Raw genomic sequence first — 13,176 nt, forward strand, 5'->3', positions numbered from 1 at the left:
CCATTTCTTATTTGGACTGTTGGGCATTTTGATGTCTAATTTCTTGAGTTCCTTATATATTCTGGATATCAGTCCTCTGTCAGATGTGGGGTTGGTGAAGATCTTTTCCCATTCTGTAGGCTGTTGCTTTGCCTTGTTGACCATATCCTTTGCTCTACAAAAGCTTCTCAGTTTCAAGAGGTCCCATTGATTGATTGTTTCTCTCAGTGTCTGTGCTACTGGTGTTATATTTAGGAAGTGATCTCCTATGCCAATGCGTTCAAGACTCCTTCCTACTTTCTCTTCTAGCAGGTTCAGAGTAGCTGGATTTATGTTGAGGTCCTTGATCCACTTGGACTTAAGTTTTGTGCACGGTGAAAGATATGGATCTATTTGCAGCCTTCTACACATTGATATCCAGTTATGCCAGAATAATACTCAACTTCATATGGAAAAACAAAAAACCCAGGATAGCCAAAAGAATCCTCCTGTACAATAAAACAACCTCTGGAGGCATCACAATCCCTGACTTCAAGCTCTACTATAGAGCTACAGTAATAAAAACAGCTTGGTATTGGCATAAAAACCGACATGTGGACCAATGGAATTGAATTGAAAACCCTGACATTAACCCGCACACCTATGAACATATAATTTTTGACAAAGAAGCCAAAAGTGTATAATGGAAAAAATAAAGCATCTTCAACAGAAGTGATTTTTTTTAATGGGCTTTGTTCATCCATACACCCTGAACAGTGGCTGACACAAAATGGCACTCTATAATTACTCTTTACATGAATACATTATGTTATGTCTCCTCTCTCCTAGAATATCTTTACTGGATCATTCCCATATACAAACTCAAGGTCAAAAGGGTTGAAGTTTTATTCTAAATGGAATTGTGAATGATTAAAACAAGCAAGGTTGTGACATGAGCAGATCTAAGTTTTAAATACATTGTTTAAATACTTGTTTACAGAGAAGAGATTGGAAAGGAACTGGTCCCAAAATGGGAAGATAAAGCCAGAAGTCCTCATTAAATAAGCAAAAGAACTCTGAATTTAGAGCCAAAATCATTTGGGGAATATGTTAATCAATGATACAGTACAAAAAAATGACTATGGGATTTTATTGATATTTAATATTCTGTAAACTTTAGTCATTTTAACAAGAATATTAGTGCTACATATATTCTTGTATTTGAACACTCCCCAATTATATACAAGCATATGACCTTGTATATACTCTGTAAACTTGTCACACAAAAACAAGTGAATCTCAAATATGTGCAACTAAAAATGGACATGTGTTGCTTTCAATTACTGATGACATTGCATGCTCATGTGCCACTGTCAATCTATGAAAAAATAACTCAGCACTTAATAAAATGAACATTTAAATTTTTCTGGCTTTAAACGAATAGAAACACATGAACTAGGAACCAATGGCTGAGGGGCCCCCAACTAGATCAGGCCCTCTGAATAGGTGAGACAGTCTATTGGCTTGATCTGTTTGGGAGGCATCTAGGCAGTGGTACCAGGTCCTGGGCTCGTGGCATGAGCTGGCTGTTTGAAACCTAGGACTTATGCAGGGATGCTTGGCTCAATCTGGGAGGAGGGGACTGGACCTGCCTGGACTGAGTCTATCAGGTCAACCTCAGTCCTCGGGGGAGGCTTTGTTCTGGAAGAGGTTGGAATGGGAGGTGGGTTGGGGGGAAGGGGAAGGGACCAGGAAGGGGGAGAACAAGGGAATTTGTGGCTGTTATGTAGAACTGAATGGTATTGTAAAATAAAATAAAATTAAATTAAAAAATAAATAAATAAAATAAAATTTCTGGTTTCTCAAATGATAAAAATGTTTTGGAAAGGATAAAGTGTGGTGTATTTTCTTTTATAATAACAAATCTCTCTGCTTCCTGAGCAGGGATGAATTGTCATATTATACAACTAACTATGACTGCCTGAGAAGCAAATCAAAGTGGTCAAAACTTAAATTCCTACACAGAGACTGTGTTAAAAACAAAATTCTCTAACATTATCCAAAAGGTTTTCTCTGAAAGAAAAAGCATTTAAAGCTTTTTAAATTAAAACTTAAAGTGCAGAAATAAAAGAGCAAGAAATAACTAATATATTTTTAGTTTCTTCATTTAATCTTTTGTTCAAATTGCAGGCTAGAACAGGTATTTTAACTTTTTAATTATTCAAACATAAAATGATCAATCTCATTTTTGTAATTGCTATTATAAAATTATGATAAGGAATATAATTTATAGAATGAACTTGGATTATTTCCTAATCTAAAGATTTCTGTGAAATGGACAAGGAGCAGAAGGGTTTCACAGGCTTTTGTGTATTTTTCCTCACTCACTTCATTGAGCTGTAAACAAAACCAATGAAAGAGGAAAATAAATATGGAAATGACCCTTGGGACATAAATAAAACCCCTGTATGATCTTTAGATAGGCAAGTAACTTCCAATCTTCAAGCACAAGAAGAATAATAAAACACACCCCTGTGCAACTGCATCATTTAGCTGTCAGACACACATGTGCCTAATTCACTTGAACAAAGCAGGCAAAGCACATGAAAGGAATGGTTGATAGGAGCTGTATTAGCCAGGGTTCTCTAAAGGAACACAACTTAGGGGTGTGTGTGTGTGTGTGTGTGTGTGTGTGTGTGTGTGTGTGTGTGTGTTCATCTTATATATAAAGGAGATATATTATAATGGCTTACAGTCTGAGGCCCAACTAGTCCAGCAATACCTGTTTATTAAGAGAAGATCCAAGAATACAGTAATTGTTCAGGCCACAAGGCTGAATGTCTCAGCTGGTCTTCAGTGTATGCCAGAATCCTAAAGAAGTAGGCTCTAATGTCAGTGAAGGAATGGACTTGTCAGAAAGAGCAAGGGCAAGCTGGCAAAGAGAGAAATCTTCCTTCTTCCATGTCCTTTATATACACTGATATCAGAAAGTATAGTCCAGATTAAAGGTGGATCTTCCCACCTCAAAAGATCTAGATTTAAAGTGGGTCCTTCTACTTCAAATTATGAAATTAAGAAAATCAGTGGAAGTGAACTGAAGACCCAGATGTAAAGCCATGCACAATGGCTAAGCTCAAAAACACAAGTGACAGCTCATGCTGACAGGATGATGAGCAAAGTGAACATTCCTCCATTGTTGGTGGGATAGCAAACCTCTACAGTCACTTTGGAAGTGAGTTATAATATATTAATTATAACTGCTTGGTCATTAGCTCAGGCTTATTATTGACTAGCTCTTACACTTAAATTAACCCATAATGCTTATCTATATTTAACCATGTGTTTTGGTAACTTTTCTCAGTTCTGCCTTATCAACTTGCTTCCTCTGTGTCTGGCTGGTGACTCCTAACTCAGCCCCTCTTCTTCCCAGAATTCTCCTCATCTGTTTGCCCTGCCTTTACTTCCTACCTGGCTATTGGCCAATCAGTGTCTTATTTAACCAGTATATAAAAGCATTATCCTATAGCATTTCCCCTTTTCTCTCCAATCAAAAAAGAAGGTTTTAACTTTAACATAGTAAAATTACATATAATAGAAGAGTTATCAAGCAAGAATTACAGTTACAATATCTAGTCTATTTGTATTTGGCAAAACTAAAGAAAATATTCTATCATCTATCTTATATTTGTGAGTCTACGGTTTTATATCTAATTTATCTGTTATCATAGCCAAGGAAAATTGTAACTATCTAGTCAACTATATCAAAGACCTCAGAAGGACACAATATTACCTAAATAAACAGGAAGAGCTTTGTAAGCAACTTGCAAAATTCTGGAAATGACAGACAGCTGCCTGCCTGGACAATCATCCAAAGTTCTTCTGTAACATTGGGGCGTCTGTCTTCAGCCCACAGGCCTAGAATCTTTTAGTCGCTTCTTCATGTATCCTGTAGAATATTTGGCAGTTTCCTCTGTGAAGCAGGAACCTGAAGGACCATCTCACCTTGCAAAGTTCAGTAGTCACCTTCATATAGGTCCTGCATGTCCAGTTTATACAACATATTGTCAATCAGTCGATATAAGGGCACTTTTTTGCCCAGTGACTAAAGAGCAATAACTTATGTAAAATGTTTTAAATTTCTATAGATTTTTAGTTTATTACAGTTTTAAAGTTAATTTTGTTATACTGTATGTATATTTCTACTCTTGTTTAAGGTATTATATTCAAGCAACTCATTTAAAATTGTAATATATAATTAAGAAATACAGATTAATAATTAGTCATCCATGATAAACTTATAGTCATGTTAGTTAAGTTTCTTAGGTATACATAGATATATTTCAATTAGGTAGGTAATCTTCAAACACTTCAAAGACCTGCAGGATATAGCAACTTTGACTTTCTGAACACTGAGACTTCTGCTCCTGGAAGCACCAATCTACTTTAGAGAAGATAATGGGCTTTGAAGAAACTCATTATGGAGTTTGCTTTCTTTGTGGGAAAAGTTAGCCACTGGGCAAAAAGGTGCCCTTGTATACATCCTACTTCACAAATGAGTCTGTCAGATATGCTAAGCCTGTAGGCCAAACATGATGCCCCTCAGGTGACTGTCCAGGAAGCTGGCCGTTTCTGTCATAACTCACATTTTTTTGGAAGTCACTTGTTTGCACTTCCTCTTTTATTAGGAAATATTATTTCCTTCTCAGGTCTCTGAGGAAGTTGAAGATTAGACAGTTATAGTTTTCCTTGTTAAGAAATTCAGGAAAAAACTCACTAAGAGGTGTTAAGTGTATAAGTTTGAAAGACATCATAAGATAGTTTTCTGTTGGTAATATAAATTAGGATAGAAAGTGAATTAAGTTCATTATGAACTCACCAAAATAGGATAGATAATGGAATATTTTCATTGAATTTGTCAAATGCAAATGGACTAGATATTGTTGATGTATTTATTGATTGTGTATGCTGTGTATAGTTATTGTACTTATTGTATATAGTCTTTCTTATATTAGTTATAACTTTTTATTTTTATTAGACAAAAAAGGGGGAATGTGGTGATATTTTATTTGTGCTGAAATGTGATATTTTATTTGTGCTTTAATAAATAAAGCTTGCCTGAAGATCAGAGGAAAAGGGCCAGCCATTATAAGTAAACAAAGAAATCAGGCAGTGGTAACACATGCCCTTAATCTATCACTGAGCAGGCAGGATCTCTGTGTATTCAAGGCCACACTGGAGACAGAGCCAGGTGTGGTGGCACACACCTTAAATTCCAAAACTAGTTAACCATGGAGACAGACAAGACAAGACAGTGACAGCTGTGTAGGAAGAGGAAGTGATGTAGCTGAACCGAAAGAGCAAATAAAATGGCAGAACAGCAAGGCATATAGACGTGGGTAGACAGGAAGTAACTTGGATTTGTAAACTGCAGAGTTGGTGAGGTAAGGTTGGCTGATGGCTTTCCCTATTTCCCTGATCTCTCTAAGGCTTTCACCACTATATTTGGCTCTATGTTTTTTATTTAATAAAATAAACCATTTAGAAATTCATCTACAATACCACTCTTGGGCATATACCCAAAAAATTCTCAATCATACCACAAGGACACTTGCTCATCTATGTTCATAGCCACTTTATTTGTAATAGCCAGAAACTGGAAATAACCTAGATGTCCCTCAACCGAGCAATGGATAAAGAAAATGTGGTACATATACACAATGGAGTATCACTCAGCTTTTAAAAACAAGAACACTAGGAAATTTGAAGGCAAATGGATGGAACTAGAAAAAAATCATCCTGAGTGGGGTAACCCAGACAGAGAAAGACAAACATAGTATTTACTTACTCATAAGTGGATATTAGCTATAAAATAAAGGATAACTATACTACAATCCACAGACCCAGAAAGACTAGGTAACAAAGAAGGTTCATGGAGGGGATGCCTGGAAATCCCTGGGGAGGGGAAATAAAAGAAATTCATGAGTGGACTTTGGATGAGTGGGAATGAGAACATGGGCAATCAGGTTGGGGAGGACAGAGGAGAAAAAGTACTGAAAGGCACTACTGGAAAGAGAGGAGCATTTTGGGGTCAGATTAAAAACCTGGCACAAAAGAATTTCCCAGGAAATCTATAAGGATGAGCCCAGATGAAACTCCTAGCAATAGCACATATGTACTCTGAACTGGCCATATCCTCTGACAGATTGATGCCTAGCTCAATGGTAGTCAGAGAGGCTTCACCCAGCAACCGATAGAAACAAATACAGACTCGCAGCCAAACATTAGGCAGAGTTCGAAGAATCCTGCAGAAGAGGAGAAAAAAAAAATTGTAGGAGCCAGGGAGTCAAGGACAGCACAAGAAAACTCAGAGAATCAACTAACCTGAGCTCATAGAGACTGAACTGACAACCAGGGAGCCTGCATGGGACTGACCTAGGCACTGTGCATGTTACAGTTGTGTAGATTGGTCCTCTTGTAGGATTCTTAACAGTGTGAGCAGGGGCTGTCTCTGACTCTTTTACTGGCTTTTAGGACCTTACACCTCATACTGAGTCACCTTGCCCTGTCTTAATACATGAGGAGGTACTTAGTCTTACTGCAACTTGATATGCCATGTTTTGTGGATATTCATGGGAGACCTGCCCTATCCTAAACAGAAATGGAGGAGGAGAGGTTTGGGGGTGGGAACAGAGGGGAAATTGGTGGAAGGACTGGGAGAAAGAAACAGAAGGGATCCAATTTGAATCAACCAAATTTAAGGTGTAGCCAGAACATTTTTATATGATTAAGACTAATCTTTTATGAAAATAATAATCATTTTATAAATCATACTTACCAGGAAATTATTTTCTGCTATGATATACACAGATGTCACTGTTAGTGTCATTTTAAACATTAATGAATGAATTAAAAAGTTAAAACTAATTAAAAAATCAACCAAGCTATATTTTTTGTTCTTTTAACCTATGCATCAGAAATTCTTCAGAAAATGAAGTGTTCCAATTTAAAGCTAAAGAAATTAGAAGAGTCAACATTAATTATTGTTTCTGTGATTTTTGTGTTTCTGAGTGATTCTTTTTGTGTAAATTATGTAACAATTTCCTGGAGAGGGTATGGTGCACTTTCACAAGTTATGTGCTACTAGGAAAAACATTTCCACATGAAAGATTACAACTATTCATCCTAGAAATGAGGTCTCAGTCTCTTTCCTGGACCATCACAAAGCCACCTTATTGATCATTGTAACTTTAATCTCCTTTCTAAATTTATATTTCACATTGCCTTTCTACACAGTCAAGTCTAATCAAAGTTTATTACAACTTTGTCCATATTGATGCCAAATTTCTTGAGCTTTTTTATTTTTTGAATGACTTTGAAATTTGTTTCCATTTAAAATGTTTGGTGAATGAGAATTATGTCATCACAGCATGAGGTTAGCAGACAATGAATTCACAAGAAACTACCAAGCCCTAAATGAACAAAGGCACATGGCAACTGAATGCAATGCGTGAGTCATTATCTTCTCTTGTTATAATGAGCATAATGAGACTACTGTAAAAAATCTGAGTATTTTCTAAAGATTATATAGTATTGTTCCAATAGTAATTTCATGACCTTGAGAAATGTACCACAGTAATATAAGTGGTCTTTTTATGAAATTCATGCTGAAATATTTTGTGATAATAGAAAAACAAAGCTATACATGATCATGAGTGCCTATTTAGAGAAAACATATCATAAAATTAGTTTTCTTCCTAGGTTATCATTTACTGTCCATATATATGCACCCCATAAAATATTTTATCTCAGAAGTAAAGCATCCATGTCCAGTATTCCCAGAGCTAATTAAATCTTACTTTGTTTGCCTCCAAAAATGAAAATATACACAAAGGTTGAATTGCTAAAAAAAAAAAAAACCTATGATAATACGGTATTTTCAAAAGAAATATAATATCTTATAATGCCAAAATAATTTGTTAAAGCTACCACTATGCAAGTACATTAATTGCTAAATATTATGTTTCCTATTTGATTTGTTGCTTCTTAAGTATACTGTGGTTATACCTGCTAATGTATAGCCAGTCATTATCTCTAATAATAATTTCCATTTAAGGAACATCATAAGTACCATCTTATTTATGCTTCCAAAGAAAGTAGAGTAACTTGATATGTATCTTTTCCTCCTCATAGATCACAAAATTATTCCCAAGAAATGTGTATGAAATAGAAAATAGCCCACATGGTACAACAGAAAATATCAATTTATTCATCTTGTTAGAATTAATTTTTAATAATGATATGCAGTATTTTTATATATCTTTTAAACATAAAGTATGAATAACTCCATTCAAAAGCAAAGCATTGCTTTAGAATGAATTTGTTCTTTTTGTTTTGTTTTGTTTTTGTTTTGTTTTTTCACAGAGCGTTTGTTTTTATTTGAAACATACTGACAGCCGTAAGGGGTCACACCTTTCAGAGGTGACTCATGCTGCTGGTTCCACTATGATCTTCCAGAGCTCCAGCTGTCGTATGCGCTCGTAGAGGAGCAGCTACGGGAAGGAGGCCTCCACAGGCTCCACCGTGAAGCGCAACCTGCCATCAGCCAGCTTCTCCAGGGAGTCCAGGGAGGCACGGAAGTGATCATAGGCTTCACATGTGACGTCCAAGTGTCTGAGTGTGAAGTTGAACCTTTTTTCCACTGACAGGATGGCGGTGCAGGCATTTTTCAGTCTGTGGACGAGTCGGGAGAGCGTGTTAAACAGGGCGTCGGCTAAGTCATCCTCGTAGAACACTTCAGCTGCAAACAGCACAGTGGTGTGATCATACAGGTCACTGATGTCTTCCTCGGACCAGCTGAAGGGGACTTTGGGATCTGTGCAGAGGTCGTCTTTCAGCCAGTCCAGTTCCTTGACCTTAATCACACCATCTCTAGTGGCAGCCAGGTGGCTGTTGAGGGCAATGTTTCGTTGGCACATGGCCAGGAGGTCTGTGCCGACATCTGTACAGTAAACGGTGTGTGCCATGGTGACTGCCACAATGCTGGCAAGCCTTGTGCCTGCCCCAAGCTCCAGCACGGTGTATCCCTGGAAGAGGTCCCTTCGGAACAGGATATAGTCTGCCTGGAACAGGGCACCCCGCCACACCTGCTTGCCAACATCCTCTAGGGGCGTGGCCATGGTATGCTCTATTTTGATGATGTCGTGGGGGCAGCTCTCATGTGCCCGATCTCCCATGAGGTCATCTTCCTCCTGTGCTAGAATCATGGGATGCACCTTGTCTCTTGCAGGCTCTGCTGGGTTGGGGTCAGAAGCAGCCCGTGGTCTTCGCACCACATCCAGGTCCCCATCCTCATCCAGGGGAACACCCAACCCTTCCTGGATGGTGATGTCATCGCCAGCCTGGCTGTCCCATGCCATTCAGCCGCACCATGAGGTGTCTCTGGTTGGGGGTATACAGGTGGACATCTGACAGCACAGTGTCACTTTTGAAAGTAATCTCATCCATGGCTGGCCCATGTTACTCCTGGGATGCACCCGCCATGACCCTGGGCTGGAGTCCCACGCGAATCCCTCGCCGTGGAACTCAGGAAGCCGCCATGACAGACAGTAGAATGAATTTGTTCTTAACTACATAATATGTGTTGCATGCTATCATTACCCTTGGCCTCCTAACAGCCTCTTCTACCTCTCTCATGTAAGACTGAAGAGCCTACATTCAGCACCTTACCAAGATAGTACTATAAGCCCTGAATGTTCTTCACAAAAAACTTCTTTTCTCTGAGGAATATTTCACCACCAAAGTCCACTAGAGTTCCAGAATGCCTTATATTAAGTATTCCAGGACCATCTTTAAACTAACTTCAATGTTATACAGTACTTTTAGATTGAAAGTAAGGACTTCAAAGACATAAAAACTCATGCACAATTGGTTCCCAGCAATATTCTCACTACATCTCTGAACTTAGTCAATTAGTCCAACTATAACATTTCCAAAACACAGCTCTGCCTGTTTCTTTTTTGTAAGCTTTGTTTGTATTAACTTCATTAATTATACATATGAATGAGGTTCAGTAATGCATTTCAATACATGATTAAAATATGTAATATCAAATACAAGCTTTCATTATCTACAACCTCCCATTTCCCAACCTAATAATCACTATTCTACATTCAGGTTGACTTTCCTTGTTCATTTCTATGGCAAAAATGTTGTACAAGTGGCTTTTTTCATATTGTTTGCCCCGCTGTTTTAGTCTGTAGTCTCATGAACCTCTATTTAGTCAAGTCTTGAAAAAAAATGTACCCATCTTTCAAGGTCCAATTCAAATGCCTGTCCCACAGAGTGTAACTTTGTACTTCCTTCAGTCTTCCCTTTTCTGATCTTACGAAATTGTTTTCATAACACATTCTTCTTCTCAACATCCAAATTATATTTTAATTTTTATTTAGAACAAAACAACTACAGAACTTTACATAAAATAGATCCTTATAAATGCTATGCCCTAATTAGGCAAACTAAAAACAATCATACACTCTAAAGATAAAAAGTATCCAAAAATTTTTGTAGTAGAAAGTCCTATCATTTTGGCTGAGGAGTGCTTTTTGTGTGTGAAGGAATGCTTGCATTGTGCATGCAAGTCCCTGGGTTGAGTCACAACACTGAAAAACAATTTTTAAAAAAGATCTTTTATAAGACAGATTCTAATAAAAATGTAACTTTCACTTTTTTAAGTGTCATAGCCAAGAGTTAGGAAGTTGATTATTTGATGCTAAGTTTAATACAAAAATACAAATTAAGTCCACATTTTTTTAGATTCTTTTCCTGTTGTATTTTGTTCAAGGTATTTCCCCCAAAATAGGCTGAGAACCATGATGTTGAGAAGAGATCTCAAAAACAGGGCTACTGAGCACAAGAGGGGTTGGGGGGATGACTACAACTTGCTCCCAGGGACTGGAGAAAATTAAAAAATAAAAAGAAAGTAAAAAAGAGGGTTAGAATCCACAGTCTTCTGTGTTAGTCATCCTCACCTTCATCCTCCTCTCCTTCCTCGCCTTCATCATCATCTTCATCTTCTTCACCTTCATCTTCATCCCCTTCCTCATCAATATCTTCCAAGCCTTCTCCTTCTTCATCATCCATATCAGGAACCAAATAGTACTGTAAGGGGTTTGGCCAAGTACCGTCTCTGATGACCTCTCCTAACTCATCTGCACCTGCATCAGAACAGTCAGTGAACCAGGTGAAGAAGCTCTCCGGCTCTTCATGCTGCCTCTTCCTGCTGGCCTTATTCTGCATTTGACTTGAGCGTTTTGTGAAATCCTTTCCAGATTTCCATTTGATTTCAGTGGAGTTTGAAGATGGGTTGCCACTCTCATTCAGATGAAATTCTCTGGAGAGAACTTTATTTTCAAAGTAAGGATTTTCATCAAAATAAAAATCTATTCTGTAACCTGATTTAATGTCTTCAAATTCTGTCACTTCAACTCAGGTCAAGTAGTGCAGAGCCTCTTCATCTTCCTCCCCAAGCAGTGCAGACACTTGTGGATGGTTGACAAATGTTGTTACCCCCAAATTTGGGATTTTGGTGGTCAATTCTGACCTCTTCTGAAAAAATGGTTGGCGGAGTTTGTTATATTTTTGTTCTACTTTCAAATTTTCCTCACTGGCTTGTTCATTAAGTCTATTTCATTTTGTACTTCGTCAATGTGTTCAATTGCTTCTTGCTGTTCTTTTTCTCCCTTCGGCAGGCCGGGAGAGGCCGACTTGTCTCCAGCTTCGGGGCAGGAGCTGATTTGGGTTTCTTGAACTGAGGCAGGAGCACAGATTGCCATTTCAGGGCCATGGTACAAGGAAAGAGGCCAGGAGCCAGAGGCCATCAGCCCGATGCTCACAACAGGAAGGAACTTGCAAGAACTGTAAGTCCACATTTTAAGCAGTCATATCAGATGATAATTAAAATATCATCTATCTTTTTTATTACTACTGGTACTTTCTTTTCTAAAAATATTGCCTTAAAAATTTCTTTTACACCAGCCTGGGCTACCAAGTGAGTTCCAGGAAAGGCGCAAAGCTACATAAGAGAAACCCTGTCTCGAAAAACCCAAAAAAAAAAAAAAAAAAAAAAAAAAAAAAAATTTCTTTTACAGAAAAGAAATAATACAAAGCACTCAAATATATGTAAAGATAGAGAAAGTATAATGAACTTCCCATATAGCCACCATCTATGTACAATATTTTAAATGTCAAATAAAAAAATTTGAAAGTCAAGATTTTGCTTTACTTGCTTCCCTTATTCTTTTTCTTCCCTTTAGCACATCCAGTTGTTGGGGGTGATATTGCCTGTCCCTGCATGAAACCATAATCATTTCCTGAGGTTTCCTTTTTTCCTTTATATTTCTTTTTATTTTTATTATTAAGAAATTTTCTATTCACTTTACATGCCAACCACAGATCCCCACCTCTTCCCCACCCCCCAGCCTTACCTCCAACCCATCTCCCATCTCCTAGTGGAAACCCATGAACTGTGGACTAACAGCTGTGGAGCCCCCAGAGGACTAGATTAGGCCCTCTGGATAGAGGAGACAGTTGCTTAGTGAACTGTTTGGGAGGCCCCAGGCAGGGGGATCAGGATCCATCCCTGGTGCATTCCTGGGCTTTTTGGAAACCAGTGCCTAGGGTGTGACACCTTGCACAGCCTTGGTGTAGAGGAGGGGAGCTTGGACCTGCCTCAGCTGAGTGTGCCAGGCTCTGCTGACTCCCCATGGGAGATCTTGACTTGGAATTCCTGGAGTTTTTATCTCATTCTCACACAATGGACACCTCTATACTTGCAAAGTTCTCAAAGTTCAGACTGATGCCAATTCCAAGGTATTACTCATTTATTGTACCTGTAGTTGCCTTCTTTTTCAGAACCATGATATAAGGAAATAGGATTCTCTTTTCTCTTTATTTTGCAGTTGCTTTCTCCAGCTGGGCAGCTGCATTTACAGTACCCCAACCCTCTTGCGTTGGCAAGTAAAGAGAAAACTAGTACCACCTTACCCTGGCTTTGTCCCCTGGCTGGCATTGACATCTTTGTGTCAAATAATGCTTTTAGAGGATTGTTGGAGGTGTTCCAGATCTTTTCTGTGTAACATTTGCACAGCTGGCACAACCTCTGATGTCACCCCAGCTTCCTGTGTTGCTGTCCTTCTACTTTTCCAGAACGTGTTACATAAA

General features: G+C 38.2%; 1 protein-coding gene and 1 pseudogene across 1 annotated transcript; both read right to left on the bottom strand.

The window, feature by feature from the left end:
• Positions 1 to 8,367: 8,367 nt before the first annotated feature.
• On the bottom strand, positions 8,368 to 9,459 carry LOC114691317 (methyltransferase-like protein 22). Its single transcript, XM_037200410.1, has one exon. It carries the CDS (start codon positions 9,372 to 9,374, stop codon positions 8,508 to 8,510), a length of 867 nt encoding a protein of 288 aa, XP_037056305.1. The 5' UTR covers positions 9,375 to 9,459; the 3' UTR covers positions 8,368 to 8,507.
• Positions 9,460 to 10,761: 1,302 nt separating this feature from the next.
• On the bottom strand, positions 10,762 to 11,935 carry LOC114691318 (annotated as a pseudogene).
• Between the last annotated feature and the right edge of the window lie 1,241 nt (positions 11,936 to 13,176).

Source organism: Peromyscus leucopus, chromosome 8a (assembly GCF_004664715.2).
Source record: "Peromyscus leucopus breed LL Stock chromosome 8a, UCI_PerLeu_2.1, whole genome shotgun sequence".
Lineage (NCBI taxonomy): Eukaryota > Metazoa > Chordata > Mammalia > Rodentia > Cricetidae > Peromyscus > Peromyscus leucopus.

Coding starts and splice junctions, on each gene's coding strand:
- LOC114691317 (XM_037200410.1), bottom strand. CDS start 9,374: ATGGCATGGGACAGCCAGGCTGGCGATGACATCACCATCCAGGAAGGG.